The 27006-nt window shown below is 36.5% G+C and overlaps 1 protein-coding gene across 1 annotated transcript in view; it reads right to left on the bottom strand.

Moving 5' to 3' along the window:
* CDH8 (cadherin 8) overlaps positions 1-27006 on the bottom strand; it is a 386699-nt gene that overhangs the window by 44895 nt on the left and 314798 nt on the right. Inside the window, exons 9-10 of the mRNA XM_027119709.1 lie at positions 25986-26107; positions 12117-12234 (exon numbers count right to left, since the gene is read on the bottom strand). Of these exons, the coding sequence (XP_026975510.1) occupies positions 12117-12234; positions 25986-26107 (240 nt within the window). The remainder of the gene's footprint in view (positions 1-12116; positions 12235-25985; positions 26108-27006) is intronic.

Here is a 27006-nt window from a genome sequence, read left to right as displayed (position 1 = left end):
AACTAGTAAATATTTCTAAATGCTTTTTCTTTCCTTTTAATGCATTTTAGACTCTTTGTATTAAAAAAAAAGTTTAAATGATTTATCTGTGTTCTCTTCGTCCTAATGCATTGTGTATATATTTGAGTGGTTATGTATGATCGTTGAATAGGATAATACAGCAAGATCTTTCACCTTTTTAATTAGACAGTCCTTCCAGATTTTGGCAACATGTTGACTCTCAGTCAGTTTTTGTGGCTTTCATTTTTCTATATTTTTATATCATTTTCTATGCCTATATAGAAAGATATCTTTCTATATCTTCACTAAATTTAGGGTGGAAAGTTGTGCAAGACTGAACGAGGTCTATTAGCCCAATACAAGAGTCATTGTTCTCTTCCTAAGCATAGGAAACAAATGCTTTACTATGTTTCTTAATAACTCAGTATCATTGTAATGAATTTCAAAGACCCTTGTGAGGATCAGACACACACAGTCTAGAATCACACTTGGCATGTAGTAGATGCTCACTAAGCAGTAGGCATAATAAGGTTTTGTGTAGGCCTGCAATATCTACAGTAAATCATTTGTTTTAGTATTCTTTTTTGATGCTTCCAGGTTTTCTGTAACTAATACTGTGACTGTCTTCTCTGATGTTTAGCTATTAGTTTCTAACGTTCTATAGTTTGAAAAAAGAAAGCACAAGTGTTTGAAAATTATAAATGAAATATCAACAGTTTTACTGAGCAAATGTTCTAGAAGTATAGTGTAAGGCATTGAAAGGCAGCAGGTGCTACTGGTGAGAATGTAGCTTTAGAAGCTTGGTAGCAAGCTGCATTCTGTACCTGGCGGGTCAGTGAACATATCTGAGCTTCAATTTCCTCATCTGTAAAATGGCAATAACAATACTCACCCTGAATATATATGGTAATAGATAGATATTATGTAAATTATCTGAAATAATAGGTGCTCGATAAATTTTAGCTATTTTGTTTTGCACTATGATATATAACTCATGCAGAGTAAGAAAGTACAGATTTGTCTTAAAATAACCACAGGACTTTTAAAAAATATCCTAAACAGAGATGTAAGCATACTTTCTAATCTTTATAATCATTTTTTATATTTCTCAATGAAAGTTATTTTGTAAGCAATTCTCTTTTCATGGTATGTAATGTTAGATTATTCCTTGAAAAAAAATGTTCTTACAAAATTAAACATCCATTTTAGAATAAATATTTTAGAAAGACAGAAAAGTTATAACAGGATTAATACAGGGGTATAGGTTTTCTTCTTGTTTCTTGCCTACCCAGTCAAAATGTGAATTTTATACAATTACCTGCGTACATTTTACTTCTCTTTCTTTGGGCAAAAAAGATAATGAATTCTAGATAATTGTCTCTTAACCATTCTAAAACTTTGTTGAATTTTAGCCTACCAACATTCATAACAAAGGCAAGTTTTATGTCAACTCACAATATGTTTCAGAATATGGCCAAAGTTATTATTTGTTTGTTTTGTTTGTTTGTTTTGCGGTATCCGGGCCTCTCACTGTTGTGGCCTCTCCCGTTGCGGAGCACAGGCTCTGGACGCGCAGGCTCAGCGGCCATGGCTCACGGGCCCAGCCACTCCACGGCATGTGGGATCTTCCCGGACCGGGGCACGAACCCGTGTCCCCTGCATCGGCAGGCGGACTCTCAACCACTGCGCCACCAGGGAAGCCCCAAAGTTATTTTTTATTTTTAAGATATAAAACTGTGCACTGAGAAAAAAAAAATTAAATGTATCTATTACTGATGTACATAATGTGTAGATCATGATGTTTACATCGATTCACTTCCTAGGGCCATTAGTAACCTTTGTGTGCATGCATGAGCCTGTGTGTGGAAAAACCTCTTCAAAGTGTGAGACGCATTGTTTATCCTATGAAAAGCATCAAGAATAGATGCAGATATACTCAAAATATGAAGTACTACTTCACTAATTTATTTTTGGGAATCAAGCAAACTCTTATGCTCATAGAGTTTATGAATCTCCATGTCTCACTGCATTTTTCTTTTAAAAACGTTTTTGGTAATTCCCTATTTCTCCTTTAAGTAAACTATTCATATATCTGATCATTCTTCCTTAACTTCGACAGGCACCTCTACCCAAAACTGTGTCTTATCTCTGCAAAAGTTAGTTCAAACTCTACCTTTTTGAGAGATTTTTCTGTAAATCAAAACTGAATCCAGTAATTAAATGCCTTCATAAAACTCTTAACTTTCCTTGTCTCCAGCCTTAGAAGATAAGCAAGACTTAACAATTCTGAACTATTGGAACCATGTATCATACATGATTGAGTTATTTTGATGTAGGGGAATAATTTAATTCTATAACATGTCCAGAAACCTGCTCAATGAGTTATATACAACCTATAATATTGTAGAAGCATATCTTTTAATAATACTATCCAGTATTTTAATGTGGATGAGATTTGGTATAATAATTTCTAATGTAAAGATCACTTCCATTTGCATTATTTCTTTTGAAGGTTGATAAAGACAAAATACATAGAGTATCTAAGTTCAGGTACTGCCCTTGGCATTTATCCTACATTCTTTCATTTGCTCATCCCAGCAATTTTGTTTTGACGTAGATAAACACGGTCTGTTACAGAAAGTTAAAAGCCTTGTCCAAAGTCACATCTTCGTTAATTGGTGGATGTGGGATTTGTCTGATTTCAAAGTTTGTACTATTTCTCCTAATACCATGGGTTTGCACGCTCAGTATGTTAGAATAGATGAGTCCTTAGCTCCCAGCCCTAACCTATTCTTTTTGTGTGAGAGGAAACTGAAGTCCAGGGAGAAGTATATCACAGTGTGACCTTGATGAAACTAGCAATGCCTGTCTGGCCAAATGAAAGCAGGAAACTCAGAGAAGGATGACTGTGTTCAGCACACCAGGTACCGTATCACCCTTTTTTCAGACTGCTTTAAGATAAACAGCCTTCAAAAGTCTGAGAATAATATACTCAAGCAATAGAGGGAGGAAATTCTAGTAGGCAGTCTACTAGGATGAAAGCAAAGGCAATGAGTAAACCAAAGAGGTCCAAGGACAACAATTACTATCTTCCTTTATGAAGTGCATCAGCACGTTCATTCTGGTGGCAGCTTAGGGAACAGAACAGGCAACAGATAGAAAATGAATCCAACATGATGTCCTGAAATCAGTACAATACCATCCTCTAGTTGCCAGGGGCCCTCAATAAACATTATACTACATTGAAAGTTAGCTAAAACATGTTAACTGACAGGTCTCTTAAACCAGCTGTGCATAGCAACTGGAAAAGGCATGAACTATTTACAGGGAGACTTGGACCAAAACTAGAATGGATTCTAATAAACCTGCAAAAATAGAATCATCAGCCCCAGCTCACAGTGCTACAGCACAAATTGCAGTGATGACTGTGGATCACTGTGAATTTGGAAAGAGCTCACCAAAATTATTTGACTCTGCAAGCAGAAAAGCATTACAGAGTATAGTTCAGCATAGTTTGTCTAAGCTCAGGAATCACGAGGACACCAATCTGAAACTCACAGGAGAACCATGTGTTCATGAGTACAGATGTGTGTCACCACCCCGATCAGCCAACTGCTTTGTAAAGATGGGAGAGATGGAATCTAGGAGAACCTAACTCTTTATATAGAACCAGTTTCACAAGTTGGGTAAGATTTAAAAGGGAACATTGTTTATGACAGTATGGAAACTAGAATGTGTGATCATTCCTCCTCATATCATAGTATTTTGCAGGCTAGCCTGTGAATTTCTCCACTGTATGACAAAAAGCCATGTTAAATTATAGCTGTTCTCTCTGAGAATTCAAATTAGTATAAGACTGAGTCCTAAGGAGAACAAAAATACTCTGTACAGGAGGACAAAAACAGTGTATATGTGATTCACTGTTTTATTTTGAATTTCCAAAGTAGTGCCTTGCACGTGGTAAGCACTAAATAAATAGGTATTGAATGAATATATGAGTGAATAAAGATATGGTGTGTTATCAATAACCTCAGAGGACAGTGGAGGAGATACTCCTTGACTGAAGACAGATACTCGTGTCTACCTTAGCAGTTATCACAGTCCTGCAAGAGAAAAGCAAATCAAACTTCACAGAAACCGTTAAGCACTCCATTGCTCTGCTCACAGATGAGGGGAACCTGGGTTGTTATGAATGACTAGAAATTAGCTAGATGGAAAATAGAGGGAGCAGAGGATGTATATTCCAGACAAAAGGAAGGGATATAAAAAACATAATTGGTTTTGCGTTTTCAACCTAAAGGATGTATAAGACAGGAACAAGGTAAAAGGGAGAGAGTGATGGAAAATAAAGTTGGGGTGATAGATGTCTCTCGTCGTTGCCTTTTTAAAGCACACTGCTATTGATTTTTAAAACATACATTTGAAGTCTCTGTATCTAGTATCTAATATCTTCATAATCTGCCTATTTACTAAGGCGCTACTAGCTCAAAAATTATATCATTCTATCAACTCTTAAATATCCCATTTGCCAATATATAGAGAGCTATATGCAATTGGATCAAGTCCTGTGGAAACCTACAATTTTTAGGTACTCTTTATTTTTATCCATTGATTATGTTATGGTAATGAGGGTTATATCCAAAGAACAACTTAAGTTACCCAAATACTCTTCTTTCCCATTTCTCCTTTCCCCTCTGCTTTACTCATGGTCAGTGTTTACCAGTAGGTTCAATTATTGGCCTTTCAGGTAAGGGACAGTTGAACAGCATATAACTACTTATCACCCAAATCCTTATTTTAGGTTCCTTTTTAATATTTTTGTTTGTTACATTGGGTGAATGAAAGAGGCTCAGGGGGTCACAAATTTGTAGAAGAAGGAGAGAAAGAGAGGAAGGAAACTAGTATTTATTGAGTGCCTTCTATTTACCAGACACTAAACTTAGCACGTTTTTATGTTTTTACTTAAATTAATATTTTCTTAAACAAAACAACATAGGGATAATTATTACTTTCAGTTTATAGATAAAGGCTCAAGGTTACTCAGTGATTCGTGTGAGTTCTCACAGTTCATGTTCAGAAGCGCTAGGATTCAAAACTAAATACTATTAACCAGGAAGCTTGTGCTATTCTGTATTCCACAAGGGCTCTCTCTTTTATCCTTCATTCTAATGCATCCCAAGTCAACTTTTTACATGTTTATCTATGCAAGTGTCCCCTTTACTGTTTCCAAATTATTTCTCTGCCTTCTCTATACACTTCAGTAAACTGAAGGATCCAAAGCACATGGTGTGATATTCGGGTCACATCCCTAGACGGAACGCCACATATGCCTAATGTTGTGTCTATAAAGTGCTCAGATTAATTCAAAATGCAAACTTCTGGGCGGAAAAGAGATGAAATGATTGTCAACTACATTTAATACTCTTTTAGAAGAGGAAAATTTGCATAGACTGACAGCTCATTTTGTTTCCACATCCGATTTTAATATCTGGTTGTTCTTACCAGAGGACAGTCATGTTTATGTCCACACAAAATCCCCAGACCTATTTTCATGCTTGCAGATAGATGGTAAATCAGTAAATAACATTATTCTTTAATGACGCAAACAACAAAGTGGTCCAAACAAGATTTGATAAATTCAAAAAAAAGTTCTCTGAGTAATTCTTTTTACTTCCCCTAATGTTCAATCTATTCCTTTATCGTTCTATTTTTCTTTTGAAGCAAAAGTCTCAGAAAGCAAAATTCTCAAAAAAAAAAAAAAAGTTTCTATGCCATAAGGTATGAGATAACTTCAAGATAACTAACCATGTGCCCATGTGTCTCTTCGTTTTTCTTTCAAAAACCCTCAGAATTAGAATTCTCTGTAAGAACCAGAAAAGATTGCTAGCAAATTGACAGCAAAGCTCTGAATCAACTCATAACTTTGAATAGCATATGGACAACACACATATGAGCATATGCAGTGTATCTAAATTACATCCATAGGAGTCAGCAGTCTCAGAACTAAATTGTCTTCTATAACATACACTGAAAAATAGATACTGTGCTGTGCTGTGTCTGACCAGAGCAATAATTTTAGGATTTTCAGTTTTTGCAAAGGAAATTCTTAGCTTCTGTGGGTACTCTTGTATTATGATTTTTAAAAAAGCAAACAAACATACAAAAAAGATTCCGAGACGATACAAAATAACAAGAGTTTTCTAAAAACTACTTAAGCAAAGAAAATCTAGTTTTCTGAACCAAGCTATACAGTCACACTCAACTCAGAAAGTGAAAGTACAGATCTGTTATCTATTTTTCTTAGCTCGCACATCATCCTTAATTACAGTTTAAACGACAAAATGAAACATAAATGGCTTTTTATCAACGAAACATTGCTGGAAGCATAAACAATAAATTATGAATTACTGAAGCAGAAGCCTTTTTGGATCATGTGTGCATAATGCTATTCTGCATATTCGGAATCCCAGTTGGCCCTTCTGTTCCATGCAAATTGAGCACCACCTTTTATGATTGAACACTGAGGAAGAACACCTTACTTCATATGAGTAAAAGCTAACACCAAATATGAAAGAGACCTCTTATCAATGTTTGATGCTGTGGAAAAGTCTACTATGTGAGCGGAGTAGACAGGGTCACCATGTCTACTGTATGTAGACATGCGTGTATAGGTATTCACTACCACACTCGGCCAAGCGCACAGTTTTCACGTGATGCTTAGGTATGGTAGCCTGAGAAACCCAATAATAATGGATCCACTGTCACTGAGGGATTGAGGCTTCTTTTTTCTTTTTTCTTTTTCTTTTTTTTTGCGGTACGCGGGCCTCTCACTGTTGTGGCCTCTCCCATTGCGGAGCACAGGCTCCGGACGCGCAGGCTCAGCGGCCATGGCTCACGGGCCCAGCTGCTCCGTGTGGCATGTGGGATCTTCCCGGACCGGGGCACGAACCCATGTGCCCTGCATCGGCAGGCGGACTCTCAACCACTGCGCCACCAGGGAAGCCCGGATGGAGGCTTTTTAAAGACCACTTGGGGAAAGAGATGTTATTTAGGAAAGTCTTCTGTTAGTTGCAAAGCAACTTGGTGTAATGGAAGAATTTAACGAGACTGGTGGTGTCCAGAAAGAGGACAGTTGGCTTACCAAGGTCCTCTTTGCTGTGTGGATAATCAAGGAAGGCTTTTCAGGTCTAATTCAGCCCAGATGGGGCAGAGGGACTCTGCCTGCCTGGAAACCTAAATCCTGAATACAGGAGAGGTGTGCCTGGAGAGAGGATGGAGGGCTGAGGATCAGCTCTGGCTGGCTTGGAATGTGGAAAACCCACTTCCACTTTCAAGAAGTAAATTTTAGTTTGGGGACAAGAGGCGTCTGAATTAAGTTGACATTATTCAAAAAAGCAAAGGAAGACTCTAATTTTCCAGCTTATACAAAATGATTCCCACAGAGTCTGTGTGTTGGGAGGTTGTGGATGATTTAAAACAACTTGATATGCTAGAATGGAATGTCATCTTAACAAATTGGAAATTGGGATTAGCCATTTTACGGAGAAAGCTTAGTTTAATATTGGCAAAGGAGAGAGAGAAAAAAAAAAAAAGCCTGCATATTTAAAACCAGGTCCAGGAATCCCAGCTATTTCGTGGCTGGTAAATATTTTCATTCTTTCCCCACCTTCTCATCTTCCTATTTTTTTCCCTTTTATGTTTCTATGATAATGCCCTTTAGACTGCAATACATTGCAATGCGTACTAGTAAGGATCATTAGTTTCACAACTACCAGTGAGGCCAATTTCAGAACTACTGTACAACATTCAAAAATCAACAGAGTTATAGCTGCAAAGGGACCTGGTTGAGAATGATAAGCCATCTCTTCCATGAAGAGATGGAAATTTAGGAATTAATGGATTCACATAAATAAGATCTTGTCCCATTTCATGATGGGTAATTTTCTATGTGCCAGACACTGGGATAATAGCTGTCTAAGCCCTCAGTTACTCATATCCATCAAAGCACACCTAAGGGGTAGATAGGTAGTATCTGGTATTACAGATGATGAAACTGAGGCTTAAAATAACTTGCCTGTAGTCAGTATTCTCACAAGGGATATTTCTAGAGGATAAAAAGACATGAAACACATAGTGATTGAAGTTGGCCATTGAGTTGAGATGGAAACCCCACCAAACAAAACATGAATTATACTCTAAACAGGTAACCATGGAATGGATATTGAGATAACCCAAGACACACTTATTTCAAAGCTCTAATCACCATCTCCATTATCTAAATTAATTATCACAATCATGCCTTTAGAGTGAGGTTCTTGTTAATAGAATTTTGGTTAAAAAAGAGTCACCAAGAGGAGAAAATAAAAAATATTAGTGTCATCAGATATTCTGGTTCCCCTCTGTCTTTCCTTAAGCCTAATCAAGCTATAACTAAGGCCAAGTCTATGTCTTTCCTTCCCACAGACCCTCTTTAGGGGAGCGTTTTATGTTTATCCTTATTCCTCTATACATGTGATTCAAATATTTCAGTATAAAACATGAAGACTCCCATTTCTTCAGCCTGCTTTCTGGCAATTTCAATCATATCTTTTAACTGCAACGTGCTGGCTGGCGAAGATCGTGTTTCTGCCGACCTCACATTTTCTGCATGCAAGAGATTTCTGTATCTGGAAAAGGTTCATTTATCTTCCCTGACTTGTTAATATGTAATTGCTGAGTATCTTCTGTTTTCACAATTAGAATGGAAGCCACTACTGAAATGCTGTCAGTCAAACTCCTTTTGTTTATAAATTCATCCAACTGGAAGATGAAGAAACCGATGTCTGAGCTGTATAATTGAGAAGATTCAAAACGTTGTGGTTGTTTGGTGTGTACATGTGATGTGAGTGACTCATCACATTTTTTTTTTTTTTTTTTTTTTTGCGGTACGCGGGCCTCTCACTGCTGTGGCCTCTCCCGCTGCGGAGCACAGGCTCCAGACGCGCAGGCTCAGCGGCCATGGCTCACGGGCCCAGCCGCTCCGCGGCATGTGGGATCCTCCCGGACCGGGGCACGAACCCGCATCCCCTGCGTCGGCAGGCGGACTCTCAGCCACTGCGCCACCAGGGAAGCCCTCATCACATTTTTGACCTTTGTTTTCACCTTTATCTGTATTGAAGTTTGCTTTCCTATTCTGGCAGAAATATAATTCTCATATATTCAGAAAGAGAATTATTTATGAAATCACTCAACTGTATAGGAGACAAGAGACAGTTAATTTCTATCTCATTTTGTTTTTGATTATGAATTAGTCAGCTGAAAATTGCAGAAGGACCAAGCTGTATGAGAGAGGAGAATGATCACAGCAACTTCGAATTGAAAGACATGCTGCAAGTTTCTTAGAAAATGCCAAATACTGAAACCATCTCCCTTAAAGATCCAATTAAAAAGAGGGTTCATCCACCTATCAATTATGGATTTGAATGTCTTGGCTGTCTCAAAATATTAACCTTCATCTGCTGGGCTAGGACTTGTAAATCATGAAGTTCTCAGTGGAGAAACATCAGCTATTGACCATTTTAAAGTCCATCTGAAGAAGGAAAAGCAATTCTGAATATGAGTTTATCATTTGATTCTCTCACATTTTGAACATAAAATATACCATAGTTTTAAAATAAATAATGTCTAGTATTTGAATTTTTTTGGTTGTTTTGTGTTCTCTCATCATTAATAAGGAATGAGAAACAGGCTCACAAGACAACATTTTATCTACCTTCTTATCAGTATATCTCCACCATTTTAAACCTGACAACTTCTTTCCATTGCTTTGTTTCTAAATGTTAAGAGGAGACAAACTGTGTTTTTTTTCCTACTTTGATGGAAACTATCCAGATGCCAAAAAAGTGAAACAAAACTCATGCATTTCTGATCCAGGAAAAGGGAGATAGAGTATAAACTTGACATATCTGTTCCAGAGACCTGTGTTCATGATTAATTCTATGGAGATGTTGAATATTTGGATCCTAAATCCAAAATCACAGAGAACATATGTCCTAGTTTCCACAAGACTGTCCTGGTTTATGGTGTTTCTAGGCATAAATATAAATAGCAACCCCTTTCACTTTAAAAAATATCCCATTTGGGACAATATATGGTCACTCTTTGCAAAATAAATCAACACATAATTTTAAATAAACAGTCATGGCACAGAGAGTGTTCTTTCTGTCCATTTTGTGATACCTAGCTTTTTTTTTTGCAATTATTTCACACACACACACACACCTGTGAGGTAAGTCAAACCTTAAATCCTATTTTCTAGTTTCAAGATAAAACAGATAATCCACATGCCTTAAATATTCTACTACGGGGTTTATTGAAATGTGGGTTGCAGCACGAAGAGTTTTCCTAGGTGTACAAACTTTTACTTCGTACTAATTCTAAAAAGTAGAGAAAACACTTGAAATTCATCCACTGTAGGACTAAAATCTCCTCTTTCAAGGGTTTAGGGCATAATAAATATAGTACAAAACTACACTTTCACAGGCACCCAGTAACTACCTCTCATTCATCCAGCATATGTTTACGCCGTGTCTTGGACGGGCCATACCTGTAATGGGCACATCTTGAAATTGCAGAATGCACAGAAAGCGCCAAGGAGCTCAGACCTTTGGGATGGGAAAACACTTCTTCCCAGAGAATCTTTAAATGTAGGGCATTTGATATGCAAAAATAATGACTAGTACCTATTAGCTCACAATCAAAGTAAGCATGGCTCACACTTCTGCACAGACTTTCAGCTCAGTTTGGAATTGCCGAGGGGGCTCTCATCTTAGGCGTGGTCACGGGGCTTCCACAAAAAAAAGAAATGTTGGCGGCGTTATCCAAAAAACAAAGACAATGTACTTGGATTAGAGCTCCTAATTCAGGGAGGCTAACACTTGTAACTCCTCTATTGAGGAGAAAGATCAAGATTTCATTTCCTTAAGGTTTTTAATAGTGGAAGCCAGCTGAATGAGTAATATCTATATCATAGCTTTCTCATTTCCTTTTCTGTGATGCATCCCCAAAGAACTAAGTAGCATTTTGTTAAAGGGTAAGGCCAGAATATATTTAACAAGAGCCAGAAAATGTTATTTCACTTCATAAAGGAAGTTTTACCAAAACTCACTACCTCCTTGAAACAGAACAGAGAAAATGAACCAAATGTCATGAGCCAAATTTTACTCTTCAGATTGAGCATAGTTTTTATATAGACCATTCATAAATCTAAACACATGCCTATAGTAAAGCCAGAAGACAGCCCCAGATGATACATTTATTCTGCTAATCATTCTAAAACAGCTGAAACTAAGGCTTAAATACTTCTGAGCCAAAACAGACAGCTAAAAATCCTTGTTAAATGTACAGCAGCTTAGTAAAGAAAAACGCACAGATGAGACGGACTTTTTTAAAATGATCTATGACCTTCATATGTAATAGACAAGAGTTAAGGGAAATGGTTAACCCGAGCTTGGTTCTCAAGAAATAATGAAATGGATTAAATATTTTCTGTGAGTAAAAGACTTAACAAGAAAATCAGTTCATATTAGCTCCAAAATAATACTGATAAGGAGTGTCCTTCAAGAAGGATTTTCTGATCTAATTGCTATTGTCAAAGTTGGTACAGGCTTAAGACAAATACCTCTAATGTGTACCCACAAACCAGATGAAATTAGAATAGGCTTTCCCTAAAGGCTTGGTAAACATTCAATTAAAACTTAACAACTGCCAAGTATAAGCCAGCCCCTCCTCTATCAGATATCTCGGTATAATGTACTTGGATAACATCAGATATCTCAGTAAAATTACTGGAACTTTCACAGGGGTTAAATCTTACTGTCCGTTTTTTTTTTAAAGTAAGGTGATTGAGGTATTCCCCGGGATAAAATTAACTTGCACATTCACAATTCCCTTAGCTATTGTTTCAATATTGGAAAGAGGAAGTGATGTAATTACCATGCCTTTAGGCTGATAAGCTAAGTTTCAACTGCTCATAGTGAAGAAAAATTATTTTACTTGATATTTTCAGTCATATTATGAAATCACATCCTATTTTCCAATGTATATTCTACCCTGTTTCACAATGCTAATGTATTTACCTTCATTTTTCTTGATGGTAAAATTCGGATTGTTGACCATTTCTGGAAGAAGGCTGTATAAGAAATAATGTCCGTTTTTGGGCTCATCTTTGTCCGTGGCACTCACTGTTTGAATGACCTGTAACATAAAACTTGACGTCAGCACTTCTGATGACATCAGAGGGCTTGCACTGCCTTTAAAAGCTGAGTGACATTCCTTTAGTAGAGTGATACTTTGGTCCAAGGAATATTTTTCAGTTTTCTAAGTTGTTATGGATGGTTCACACCAAGAATAAGGAGAAACATTCATCACTTTAAAACCTAGCTTTGATAAACTGATGAAAATTAGGGTCACTACTTTTGTGTCCATTTGGTATCTGTGGCTTGAAATGGCAAATTTAAGGGTATTTGAAAATTCCACTGGGCAATTACAGGCTTCTTTCCACTTTGAGTATGTACGGGCTTCAAGAATGAAATCTGGAATTGTTACAGTGATTGTAGTGTGGCTCTTGGGAGGATGTTGGAGGTAAAGTACTTAAATCTTGAATCCTCACAACTCCTCTTTCATTTTACTCATTAGGTTACAAGTGTTTGCAAATAGAATGTTCCTCGGCACAAACATCACTGCCACAAACCTTTCTGAAGAGTTGCATCTCTTCCCTCCCAATAATGAATACTGTTTTTAAAGCTAGTGGATAACACATGCAAACAATGCCTTGGAGTGTATCCTGAGATGAATAAATTATAGGGATTAGAAGAATTACCACCGTGCAGAGAACTGTTTGGATAGATACACATACTCAGAATTGGTGCCAGTTGAATGTGCTTATTTCAGTTGCAAAGCTGCATTAACTTAGTGCTAAGTTGTTCCTTGGGATGTCAGAGAATTAGCTTAATAATTCATATTTATGAGTCTGTGATATTAATAACTTCCATATGAAACACTGGGCAACAGCTAATGTAGTAAAAATTATAGCTTAAACTACTACTGTAAATAGTTACAACATAATTTCTACCAAAAAAAAATGCCCATGAAGCATGATAGTCAAGGGTATAATCAGATTTACCATAAAAAATTAACAGGGAAGTACTCTCAGGTTTGTGAAATTTAGAGAATTATGATGCCTAATGTTGTGTCAGTTTAAACAATTATGTGCCACTGAACTTTGTCAGTGTCATTAAAGAGAAAAAAATGGATCACTTCTTTGTGAGAAAGAGACATCATTGCCTTGTAACTTATCACCTAAATAAGATATCACCACAATTTAAGAACATTTTCAATAGCTGTGAAGTTTTGCGTTGTTATCACCCACATGCTATACGATAAGCAGTGCATCAAGGTTATTTGGGGCATAAATGAAATAACTTCTCTCATTTTCTATTTCTCCATTTTTGTAAATGGAACATATTCCTACTTTGTAGGTGTTTTACTCCTGTTAAAGACCTTGTGAAATGTCTTATAACTGTACTTAGCTTGAGTAACAATATAACAAAAAATAGCACAAAATATAACTCATGGTGGAGACAGTGAGATAGTCATTAAGTTGATGGACTCTGAGCTGCCTTGACAGAAGTCATAGCCTTATCCTTTACTCATTGCATGAAATGGAGGGATTTACTTAACTCTTTGAAACTCAGTATTTCTAAATTTTAAATAAAAGAATACTTTTCTCATAGGGTCGTTTTAATTCTTTATGTAAATTCATGTCAATCTGTTAATACAGTGTCTGGTTCCTAGTAACTGTTCAATGAGTATTAGTCATCATCATTATTATTTATTATTTTTTCTTAAGGTCACTACCATTTATTCATGACATAGCACATTGATAAGTGTAACAACTTAGATGTTACACAAACGGGCCTCGCTTCCATCAGATTAGGTGGGAAAGCAATTATATTTACTATATCTAAACAGCTAGCATATTTGCCTTGACATTTAGGTGCAGAGAGATTCCTTGGGCTTCTAGTTTTATAAAGAAGAAAGAATTAAAGTACAAGGGGAAAAACTGAAACACAGATGACTCTTTTATAGACAACCTACATGTACAAATATTTAACAGAATAATTTGACTTGAGCCTTCTTTTAGGCAGTTATGAAGAACAAAGGGGGGAAAAGTTCCTTGTGAGCACATGTAGCATCATCTTCTCCCTTTACCCAATTTTGTTTCAAAAAGACTTCTAGGGCTTCCCTGGTGGCACAGTGGTTGAGAGTCCGCCTGCCGATGCAGGGGACGTGGGTTCGTGCCCCGGTCCGGGAGGATCCTACATGCCGCGGAGAGGCTGGGCCCGTGAGCCACGGCCGCTGAGCCTGCGCGTCCGGAGCCTGTGCTCCGCAGCGGGAGAGGCCACAGCAGTGAGAGGCCCGCGTACCGCAAAAAAAAAAAAAAAAAAAAAAAAAAAACTTCTATTCCCAAGTGCACCTGTTGAAGAAATCATTCCTGAAGTGTGTGAGCGCATGTGAAGAAAAAGAGCAAACAAAGAAAGGATGTCTCCACAGTGGCTGTATCAATTTACATTCCCACCAACAGTGCAAGAGGGTTCCCTTTTCTCCACACCCTCTCCAGCATTTATTGTTTGTAGACTTTTTGATGATGGCCATTCTGACCGGTGTGGAGGTTCCTTAAAAAACTAAAAATAGAACTACTATATGACCCAGCAATCCCACTACTGGGCATATACCCTGAGAAAACCATAATTCAAAAGAGTCATGTACCAAAATGTTCATTGCAGCTCTATTTACAATAGCCAGGACATGGAAGCAACCTAAGTGTCCATCGACAGATGAATGGATAAAGAAGATGTGGCACATATATACAATGGAATATTACTCAGCCATAAAAAGGAACAAAACTGAGTTATTTGTAGTGAGGTGGATGGACCTAGAGACTGTCATACAGAGTGAAGTAAGTTGGAAAGAGAAAAACAAATACCGTATGCTAACACATATATATGGAATCTAAGGGGGAAAAAAGGACATGAAGAACCTAGGGGCAAGACGGGAATAAAGACACAGACCTACTAGAGAATGGACTTGAGGATAGGGGGAGGGGGAAGGGTAAGCTGTGACAAAGCGAGAGAGCGGCATGGACATATATACACTACCAAACGTAAAATAGATAGCTAGTGGGAAGCAGCCGCATAGCACAGGGAGATCAGCTCGGTGCTTTGTGACCACCTAGAGGGGTGGGATAGGGAGGGTGGGAGGGAGGGAGACGCAAGAGGGAAGAGAGATGGGAACATATGTATATGTATAGCTGATTCACTTTGTTATAAAGCAGAAACTAACAAACTATTGTAAAGCAATTATACTCCAATAAAGATATTTTAAAAAAACACATGAAAAGATGCTCAACATCGCTAAAAAAAAAAGAGGATGTCTTGTATTCTGGGGTGGGAATCATTCGTAACTAAGAGCATTCTTAACGTGTATTTAATGGCTAGAGCTCCTACAAGCAATACCATTTCTAAGTCATCTGCATGAAAAAGACTCATACGTGCTGGCGAGTGAATCTACATGTTACGCTCTCACAACCAAAACAAAAGAGGCAATAATTTAGCTTACCTGAAGTAAATGAGTATAATCACCTGTCATACCACATCTCAGAAGTTTGGTCTAAATATTACATCTGCAATAAATATTTTTTCCACCATTTATTTAAGTCAGGAAATCTGTTAGCCATGCAATTTCTGAGCTTGCTGAACCAAAAAGTCTTGGGACAGGGCCTAGAAATCTGCATTTTAAAGTCTTGTAGGTGATTCTGATGCATGCTTAAGTCTGGGATCCACTCTTTTGAGTCAAGGGAGAAGATTGGTGTCCATAGATCTCTTATTACTGTTCATTAGAAGAGTTTGTACTGTCAAGTTTACATCAAAATCAGTGCATGACGTGTTGGGAAAAAAGTGATGAAATGGTGAATCTTTAAATTAACTTCCAAATATCCTATGAACTAGCTATGGTTAAGACTTTGGTTTAAACCATTTTTGACACTTCATTTTATTTTAATGCAGTGGCCACTGTCTGATCGTTTTCTCTGAGAGTAGATGCCTGGTAGATCACTTGAAGGACTTTATGCTATTAAAATGCGTTAAGTTACCCACATTTAAAAGGCTGAAATTTTCATTGATGTAATGACATCTGAACACATTTGGCTTTAAACAACAGGAGAAAAAGAATAGATTTATTCAAGGAAGTGCACCTCCACACAAGCAGATGTTATAGGTACACTGAGTTGATGGCAAATGAAAACTGCATGCATTTCCCACTGTGAGCTACTTGGACATCAGCTGATTTTTAAGTAATTGGACAACTATTTCATGAAAATGATATCAAAATTTCTGAAGAGGTCATAGATTTTTACTAGTAAATATACAGCATTTAGCGTAAATATTTTCCTTTCTAGCAATAAAGTTAGGATGCAGTTGAAAAATCTAACGCTTGATAATTTATTGTGGATTAATTTCAAGGGAAGGTAAAAGCTAATATACTTCTCTATCGGAAAAACAAAGCATATCTGAGATTGGGCATAAGGAAATGAATTTCAAGGCCATACTTGAATTTCCATGGGAGCAGACTCTGATCTATTTCTTGAGAGTACTGATTTGAAATCAAATGACCTTCCTAAGCGTAAAACTGAAAAGAAATTTTTTTTTAGAACTGTCGGCCATATCGTAATTCTGACTCTTTTTTAAAAAATTATTCATTGTTTATCAATAATGCTAAACCTCAGATCGCTTTAATTAATATAGTTTATTAAACATTATTTTAGATTTTTATAGTAACTCAAAAGAAGTTAATAGTAGTAGGTTTCACTGTCATTATTAACTTTTCAAAAGGCAAGCAGCCAACAAACAAACACATTTCTGATTATCTGATCTGTTGATAACCTTAAAACTCTCTTGGAATCTATTAGAATATCCCCTGTGAGTTCCTGTAGTTATTTTTCTTTGTTTTTTTTTTAAATGATGGTTGGGTTTTCCCCCCCCCCTCACTGCTATTAGAACAGTGTCTGGCACATAGTAGCTTTTTAATAAGTATTGTCTAAATGAATAAATGAATGGATGAATAAATAATCATGTCAGGCATGTTTTAGCATCACTACTAATTCTTTTGTAACTTTGAGAGGTAGGTATGAAGAGATTTATCAGAACGCTAGTGCATCAAAGACATTGTAACATCTGATCCCAAGTAAATTAGGTAACAAACTCCCTACATCTTCCTGCTCCGCATGTCAGACTGCCTCAAAATCTTGTTGGCATTCATATCTTCCGCACGTGTACTTAGTTAAATTGGGGCTTAGACTTCCAATATTTTGGAGAGTGCATAAAGATGAACTTATCCATTCTTGACATTCATGTACTTTGCTTTATGGATATTAAGGTTCCCTTTTGATTTTGAAGGTGGTGGAAAGAGAGTGAGGATACATCAAAGGCAGTACAGCATATTTTTTGGTTTTCTATTCATTCTTTTGCCTATTATTGATAGTTTATTTCTGGTTACCAATGTAAACATTCCTGAAATACTAGCTTCTATTTCTTAGAGCAGTAGTCTTCAACTTGAGGAAGGAAAAGATGATACATGAAAGTAAAATTGTATGAAATTATTTATATATGCACATATATGAAGGAAAAGTCCAGAGCTTTTATCAGATTATCAATGGTGTCCATAACTGAAGGGAACAAAACAAAATAGGCTAAGAGCCATCCCCTGAAAGAGCCGTCTTTGCAAATACAAATTTTGTCTACAAGAGAAATCAAGTTATACCAATGATAACATTGAAAAAGGAGGACATACAGGAATTTGAGGAAACTATATGAAAACCCACATGACCCAATTATCCTCAGTTATTTCAAAACTGTGTAACATAGTTCAAATTGAGCACTGCTCCTATCCATTTAGTGGACAGTTCCTGGATACTTTTTTTATAATTTGTAAGGCAATCCAGTTTCTATCAAGATTTTTCTTTTCCTCCCCAAAGTGTTGTCCCATGTCACGTTTCTTTGCATGAATATGTCTTTGTCTTTAAAAAGTATTAGGCGGCTACTTAGAGCATGTATCTTAGAGGTCTGACCTATAGAAAACACAACAGGAGAATGTAGATTAGATTGTATATGTTTCTTTTAAACACTAAGTGAAGTCCTCAGTCCTCTCGGTAGACATCTGGGGCCTGTGCCTTCATTAATCCACCACACAACTTCTGACATTTTCCTCAGTTTCGTTCTTTTACAGTCCCTTTCCCTTTACTGTAACTAAGTTAAGGTAAAATGATACAAAGCAAGGACTCTTAAAGGATGTATTTACACAAAGTTTGAATTTTCCAGTTTCTCCTGTTTCTTATTTTCTTTTGCTTGTCTCTGCATATTTCATCTGTATTTTGTGCATCTCTGAAATGATCAATATTTTTGAAAAATTACTCCATCACTTGCTGTGCTTTGAAAACCTCATTAGTAAAGTCCACAGTTTTTAACACAATTTAGAAGTCTCAACTGCCTTTTTAGTCTTACCTCCTCTCCATCTTCCACTACACAACTTCACAGGAATATTTCCTGATGCCTCATTAATATCATAAACATTACTTCCTAGGCTGAAAATGCATCCTATTGTTTATTCTTCTTAAGCAAGATTTTTCCAGCTGGCTTCCATTTGCCACTAGTTGTATAGTTTTCTCTGAAGGAAATTCAAAAGATTTTATAATCAGCTATGTTTGGTAAATGCCCAAGACCATTTGGTTCTAGCCCTTTGGGGATTCATATGTATTTATAAATGCAAGGGGATCTTACAGTGAAACGAAACCAGTAGAAGATAATGTTCTTTAATTTCGGTTAATACAGTGGTTCCCAATCTTATTGGGAAAAACATGTGCACACACACACCCAGACACACCACACACCATACCATATACCGACATGCTATACCCTAAAAGTGTTTCTCAGGCTGTCACTTTAAGACACGCTACCCTCTAGAATATAAGTCTTAAAGGCCCGGAGACCTCTGTAATCTCCTTTTGAAGGTGTTGTATCTACATAGCTTGGTGGTTATAGCACTAATTCCATCTGCATCTCTGCCCTTCCAACAATACATCAGCTTCTCTCGGTACCAGATCTTACCCAATTTATGTCACTAACACAAAGCCTAATATGACTAAAACCTCCTCATAGCTAGTGTCATTTTTACTTTCTTGAGAAAGACGTGCTCATCACCATGGCTTCCATGAACAAATAAAAACAAGCATACACATGTGCATACCACGCTTCCATCTAAATTCTTATTTACTAACTTGTAGGTTGAAAATAAAATGAAGAGAGAACGTCAGTAACAACCCAAGGTTTGTAAACAATCCTTTATGCCATTGTTTTTTCTGTGGATCATCAATCCTAATATTTAGGCGAAGGGCCAGAATAAAGCATGTGGATTTGGAATCATACAAGAGGTTCAGTCAAAGCATATAGAGGCTGCAAACATGACTTCAAAAAAGATTTAGATTGTATGTGTTCCTGGAAGTTGATTCTGCTGTACTTAAAAAAAATAATTATATTAGCCCACAAATTCATATGGGGAGGAATGAAGTACAAGCCCTTTCTTCACTCTTGACAAATACACTTGTAAATTATCAGAGGAAGAGTTATTCCAATACAGGGAAATAGACTGTCCTCTTTTATATTGACCCATTTAGGCATTGTTTATAGTGTTTTGCTCCAAATCAAGGATCATAAATATATAACAATAACAGCAATAAAAACAACAAAGACAATACTAATAAAATATTTTGCTTTTGAAACTATGAAACTAGTTAAAATATATACTACTAATAATTACAATTATTTATTGAGCACTTGATATTGAGCTAGATATTTCTAAAATGTGAGAGTTTAAACTAACAGCAGTTAAGACCCAAGGTCACAAAACTAGTAGATGGCAGAGCTGTGACTCAGACTTAGATTGTGCTAGTTTCAAACCTTCAAACCTTCAAAAATTCTGAGTTTTTTTAAACTTTTTTGCCTTTTTCTTTTAGCTTTTCCCCCTCTGTCAAAATTGCACTCTAAAAGTTATACTTCTATTAATGATTCTCTCGAAATGCTTTTTTACATGTGAATTCTTCAAATATTGTTTTATACATTCCACTAATCTGCCTTCCCCTTACTTCACCTAAAGTAAAATGAAAATCATATTTTATGCATTTTGTTGAGGCCATCAATTTCATCTGTTCTAAAATCAATCCTGTCTCTCTCTTGTGTATGCAGATAGATTCTGAAAGATGCCCTCCGGCAGGAAAGTTAAAATTAAGTCTCCTATATTTATTGTTTCATGAGTGTTATAAAATGCCATAATTTCATTTCATTGTTTCACATTTATTAGAAAAAGACCAACAGAAACTAAAAATATATATAAATATGGTAGCAAACTCGTTTATTGCTGCTATTTATCAAGGGATAATTCTACTTTTCTTATTATGTGGAACGCTTTTGAATAGAGTGTGTTATTGATCACAGGAGTTTGTTTTTTTTTTTTTCTTTTGAAAAGTGCTCACTCTTGATCAGAATCTTATTCTCATTACTATTTTTCTAAAAAGTGTGTCACACAGGCAATGGCATTTCAAAGTCTGCTCCTTGGGAAGCATTGTGAAATCCTAGAAAGTACAGGGACTGGGGCACCTCCAAGAATAGACTTTGAAGCCCATCTTTCCTACTTTTCATGGCCTTAGTTAAGACCCTTACTCTTTTATCAGCCTCAGCCCCCATATCTGTAAAATGTCATTGCAACACCAAACTCCCAGAACGGTGATGTTGATTGCATGTTAGATGTCTGTATGTATTATTTCATTCATGGAAGCATGCAGCCTCCCCGGTCACCTCTCTCCACCTCCACTGCCAGCACCTTAGGCCAGGCTACCATTATCTTTTGCAATTACAACCTTCTAGATGCTCTTCCTATTTAATTGCAGGTGCACGCGTCTGCATGTGTGTATATGGATTTTATTCAAACATAATACTCTTTTTGTCCAATTTCATTCTTGCACTCGTATTACATTTGCTTATTACTCTTATTATACTCAGCCACAGATGTCTTCAATTTTTCAAATAAACCAAGGTTTTTCTCCCTTCAGGGTCTTTGCACAAGCTTATTCTGTTGGCTAGAAGGCTCTTGTTTCCACTTCTTGTATGACTACCCTTTCTCATTTTCGTTCAGTTTCAGCCTAAATGATATCCCTTTAAAAAGTAACTTTCTTTACAACACTACGTAAAGTAGATCTCCGCTTTTTCTTTGTTCTCTTCTGTCTATACTGTGTAGTTTTCTTCAACTCAGTTTTCAAAATTTATATTATTGACTCATTCTATGTTTTTTTATTATCCATCTTCCTCATTCAGTTCCATTGGAGAGAACACTTTCTTTGTTCTTTTCACATTGTCTCCCCAGGTCATATTACAATACTTAGCATCTTGTAGATACACAATAAATACTGTTCAATAAATAAATGATTTTTCATTTGTGCACTCTGTGTCTGTGAATAAAACAAGTGTTTCCATGGTAATATCTGAGAAACTAATTATTGAAATATTTGTCACTGCTAAGTCAGAATCATTCTAAAATTTTGTGGATATCCACTACTACATGACAAGCATTGGCTAGATATGTATCTATAAGTATGGGCTATTATCTTTTTTGACCTGTGATATTCCCAGGATAAGCAAACTTCATATTGCTGCAGTATTGGTCAGAGATAGAAGGGATTAAAAGAGATAAACCAAGGTATGTTTTTAACCCAGACATAATTAACTTGATGCTAAATAGAACATCTCGACTTCTACAGATGGTGATGAAGCTCAAATTATACTCCACTAGATTTATTTATAGTAACAGGGGAAGCTCCTTCCTGAAGGAAAAATAGCTGAAGAGGTCGGTTGCTAACTAATTCTCAAACAATAAATATTCTCTGAGACTAAACAAGAGGCCTTGAGTCACCCCTGGAAACACAGTATTTTCAGTTCAGTCCCTGTGTCAGTGAACCATCTGGAGCACATTACCCTAATTCTGTATGTATGGTAAGCAAGAGGTAAGCACCTGAAATCTTAGAAAGACCCTACTGAGGAGACAAGATGTAGGACAGAGTTATGGAAGGCCCTCTGTCCAACACTGGTCACTGATGTTCTCTATTTCTCTTTCATGTTTGGTTTTGAGTATGGTGTTATCATAGTGAAGGAAGATACTGGTTTCTCCTGAAGGAGCTGTTACCTGGTCCTCCACCCATCCCACCAGAGTACCATGCTCTTCAGACAGAACCTGGTTTATCCCCAGCTGACTCCTTTTCAGCACTTGATAGATGTTTCCTATCTCTTGTGGAATGCGTCCTATACTAAGCAGTCTTTTCATTAAGATAGTTCCATTTCCTCTCATCTCTTCAACCTCCTTTCTGCCCAGAGGATTTGAGGTATTTTCTTGCAATTCTACCACATCTAATTTTCTCAAGTGCCTACCAGAGGGAAAACTCTATGAGGGAAAAAGACTGATGTTTGTCTGCCACTAAATTCCCAGTACCCAGCCAAGTCTTGGCATACAGTTTGTGTTCGACAAATATCTACTGTCTGATCAAAACCTATCATCCTATTAGACACATGAACTTTCAGATATCTTGCCTTCTAATTTTGAAATCCTCAACCCATACGCTCATTTCTGCTTTGGTCATTAAAGAGGAGCAAGTGGAGAGAATCTTTTTATTCATCCTGTTAAACTGAGGGCCAAGTAATTTGTAGATGACTCTATCATGGCATTATTGAATTGGAGACTAAAGGTATACGTCACCTTATAACTTTTAACTTAAGATAAATTACCTGTAACTATTGGGGGAAAATTGTTTTAAATAAGAGTAACTAGCCATCAGAAAATACCACATCAACATCTAATTTTGAAGTGGAGGGATTATTTAAAAGGATTCTAATCAAAAGGGATTCCCGTTGAGTTTTTATAATATTGACTGTGAACTCTCTTTGTCATGGGTGGTTGTTACTCTCTTAAGGGAACCAATTCAAGAAAATGTCATCTTTTACTTCAGAATTGTGGGAAGGTGGGAGGAAGAGACAGGACTTCCAGTTCTACTTTCAGAGTAAACCTATGCCAATTTAACACAGATGTACCATGAACTAGAGATCTATCTTAGAGGAAGGTGGCCTCCCTTCTTTCTTTTTCTTTTCTTTCTTTTTTTTTTGGACTCTTTGTTTAAATGAGTCCAGCGGAAAAGAGTCAAGTGCAGTAGAATTCCCTACGTTCATGTTGATACTGGTTTTCATTTTGTGAGATGTTTTAAAGAACTCTTTACAAAGCCTCACTCAATCCAGAAGATTTTTTACGGATTGAGTTTTTTTAACGGCTTGTGCTTGATTATTGCTAATGATTTTCAGCTGCATCATCTCCCAGGAAGCTGACCCCCTCGAGTTTAGCCTTAAATCCATATCTTCCAGGCAAACTAGACATTTCAAAGCCACCTGCACTCCTTTCTCTTAGGCTGTTATAAAGCAGACATTAATTGTTGAAAAATATTGAGATGACTATGAATTTAGTGCTAATTCAGTCTTTGACATTTGTTTTGCATGAATGTGATAATGAATATTCTAATTTCAAAGTGAGTCAGCCATTTGTATGGTATTATGAGACATGATTGAAAGTGTATCTATGTTGAACTTATATAAGTGAACGCTATTTAGTGTGGATAACAAAAATGAATTTGGGAAAATGTTAAATATAAAAATGAGATACTTGAGCTATTAAAAGTGACTTAGGAATGATATAATGAATCAAACATGAGTTCTGACTAGCACAAAGGATTCAAGGAATTCAGGAGCTATTTGAACAACTGTGTGTGTATCAACCAGTCAGCCATATGTCCAAAAATTATGCTGAACAGACAAAGATCTGATTATCTTCATGTAAATATGAACTCTAATAAACATGCCTAAATAGATTCATTTGAGGATAAGATAGTGCAGTGGACACACACAACATAAACATTTTTTCACAGAATGAGTCATTCAGGTTGATTTGCAAAAATCATAAAACAAAGAATCAACTTTTTTTTTTTATTTTGATCTCGCATAGGAAAGGGGATGAAACAATGCATTTTTTTCGGAGGATAAAAACTGTTGAGGAATCATTAAAACCTTGGAAACAGTCAAAATCCACAGGGTAAACCTCCAGATTCCAGGAGGTCCAAAGGCATGCATGTCAATATCACAAGTGAAGCCAATGTGTAATTTTTGAAATATCAATGCCATTGACTCTCTGAACTTGTGTGATGAGTTTTGCATGAACAGTGGAGTTTTACTTAAATTCTAAAGCATTTGACAGTTTCTCTATGATCAAAAATGTCTGGCTTATAACTCTGTGATTGGCTACATTACCCCAGCAACAATCTGGCCCACACAACCGTATCCTTGAAACTGACCTGCATATATTTTGATCAGACTCTCTCCACCAACTGCATTCACCAACTTAGCTAAATGATATTTGCTGCCAAGTATATATACACTCCATCCTCAAAGGATCACAAATAAAAACACTCAAAAGATAAGACCGATAGAGGGCAATTCGACATGATGAAATTAAGAAACATTGAAACTAATGTTAGAATATTATTTTTAAAAAGAGGTCACCTTTGGCATATGACTGCTGAAGGTGAATGTTTTGATTATAACGACATTTATGATGTCTAAGTGTTTAAAATTACTCAATTTTATTATTAGAATTTTAGCTTTTACTTTGTATGTGTGCACATGTATGTGTATCTTTTTTTTGTAGATGGAAACAATGCCAATCCTTCAGATACAGGAGAGTAGTCTAGGGGAAAATGCCCACTGTTTTATAGGAGAGTAGCAACTTGATCTTTTGTAAGAGTTAAATAAAAGTATAGAGCCACAGTTCTATTCCTTTCTTAGGTGGAAGAAATCTGACTCTTGTCAGGTAAACTGCTCGGCATATAGTAAGTTGAATTCCTAACACCCACGTGAGGCACAAGAATAGTTGGATTAACAACTCCAGTGTCATGCTGTCAGCTGCTGTTTATTTAAATTAAAATGTCACCATCCAGAAATAAATTAGGAAGTTGAAAAACGATAAATTTCTTAAACATACAGTACTTTGGCACCTTGTTAAAATAAGTCTATTACATTTGTGTTTTTTAGAACTTTACATAGACTATTTCCATTTTGACATTCAGAGTATAGCAGGTTTTGTTTTCGTTCTTCTTTCTTAACTCTCTCCCTCCTTCCTCCCTCCCCCCTTCCTTCCTTCCTCTCTCCCCGTCTCTCTCTCTGTGTCTGCATTGTCCTATCTAAGCTACATAAGACAGTTTAAAAGAAAAAAGTTCCATCAATACACATCAATACACAATTATCAGATGCTTTACTTGCATGTCTAAAACATGTTGTTCACATTATGTCTATCTAAATGCAGCTACACCTTTACAGATTTAAAAATTCACTTCCTGCAATTGGTCTTCCTAGGGTTCCAATGTTATGTGTTATTTCTACATTTGATGTGAAACAAACATGCCTTCCCATGGGCTTTTCCCTCACTTTCCATCGTTTGAAGGTTAAAATTTTGGCCCCATCACTCTAAGACCTCCCCTGTGATCATCCACACCCCGAGATATTTTAAGATAGTTTTTTGGCTCAGGGTTCATGGCACAGCAGGCCATTCCGCTTCAGGAGCCAATTTGGTCATAAGTAGGAAGAGAATGAACATCTCTGAAAGAAGAATACTCCCTCTCTGTTCCCGTTTGGATGTTTCTTGCCTATGACTTTGCAGATTGTGAATGATGCAAGTGCACACTATAATGCAGGTTAATCAAATATGAGACAGCTGTATACAAACATATTCAGCATTAACAACATGGAGATATTTACTTGGCCGGGTTTTCCATTTTCACATAAAAATGCCTCATATTCGGATGCGAATTCAGGGGCGTTGTCATTGACATCCAGCACTTTAATAGCAACAGGTACTCGGGATATCTGACTGTGGTTCCCTATGGGAAGGAAAAAATAACATCAGCATTGAGGATATTGCATTTTAATGTGCAATTCAACTTTCTTCTTGAAAGCTTGTGTGTCTGTTTCAACTTCCCTTAATTAGGGTGTTTTCAACATGGTGATTATGGAATCTGACCATTCAGCAAGGAAAAATAGCAAGTGCTTGGCTGCTTAAAAAAAAGTATAAATTATTATTCCAAACACCATTTGCTGGAGCTTAGCTTGATAAAGACCATCTCTGAATAAATGAAAAGAGGTTTCCTTGATGAAGAAAGCTTTATTTTATTGAAAAAGCCCATTGTACAAAAGAAAAGAATGCTGTATTGCAACAAAGATTTATCTCTTTCTTTATCTTGGGTAGACAGCCCATTTCTGCACCGTTACTTGTTCGACTGACTATATATTAAAGATGAACATCAAAACCTGAAAAAAGGCTAGAACCAAATCAGTTGTTGAGAAGGCATCTTTAATACTGATAAAAGGGATAATCTTAAAGAAAGGGAATCATATCTTTTATGAATTTTATTTTTTATTCAAAATTGACCTTGGGATCTTTTTGGGTAAGATAAGCCCAAGTTATTTTAATATGTCATTTTCATAAAGATTTTCATCAGTGTAAACAGATAATAATCTTTTAATCTTTCCAGGTCAATTCCAGTAGCACAGACCTTAATCCTTAAGCCTTAAGTCCTTAAATTTAAAAAATTATACACACACACACACACGTGCACACACACGCATACACGCACAAATATGCATGCACAGAAATCTGGCCCATTAATACATTGCTGACTTGGCCCACATGATGATTTTTCATTTCTAATAAATGCAGTACCATTTGACTCTGACTGTACCATGCAATAATCTTTTGATTGCTTGTCAATTACACAGAATG

The sequence above is a fragment of the Aethalodelphis obliquidens genome, unplaced genomic scaffold, assembly GCF_003676395.1.
Source record: "Aethalodelphis obliquidens isolate GAN/ISIS:26980383/991018 unplaced genomic scaffold, ASM367639v1 scaffold20, whole genome shotgun sequence".
Classification (NCBI taxonomy): Eukaryota; Metazoa; Chordata; class Mammalia; order Artiodactyla; family Delphinidae; genus Aethalodelphis; species Aethalodelphis obliquidens.
This window is presented reverse-complemented; position numbering and strand designations above follow the sequence as displayed.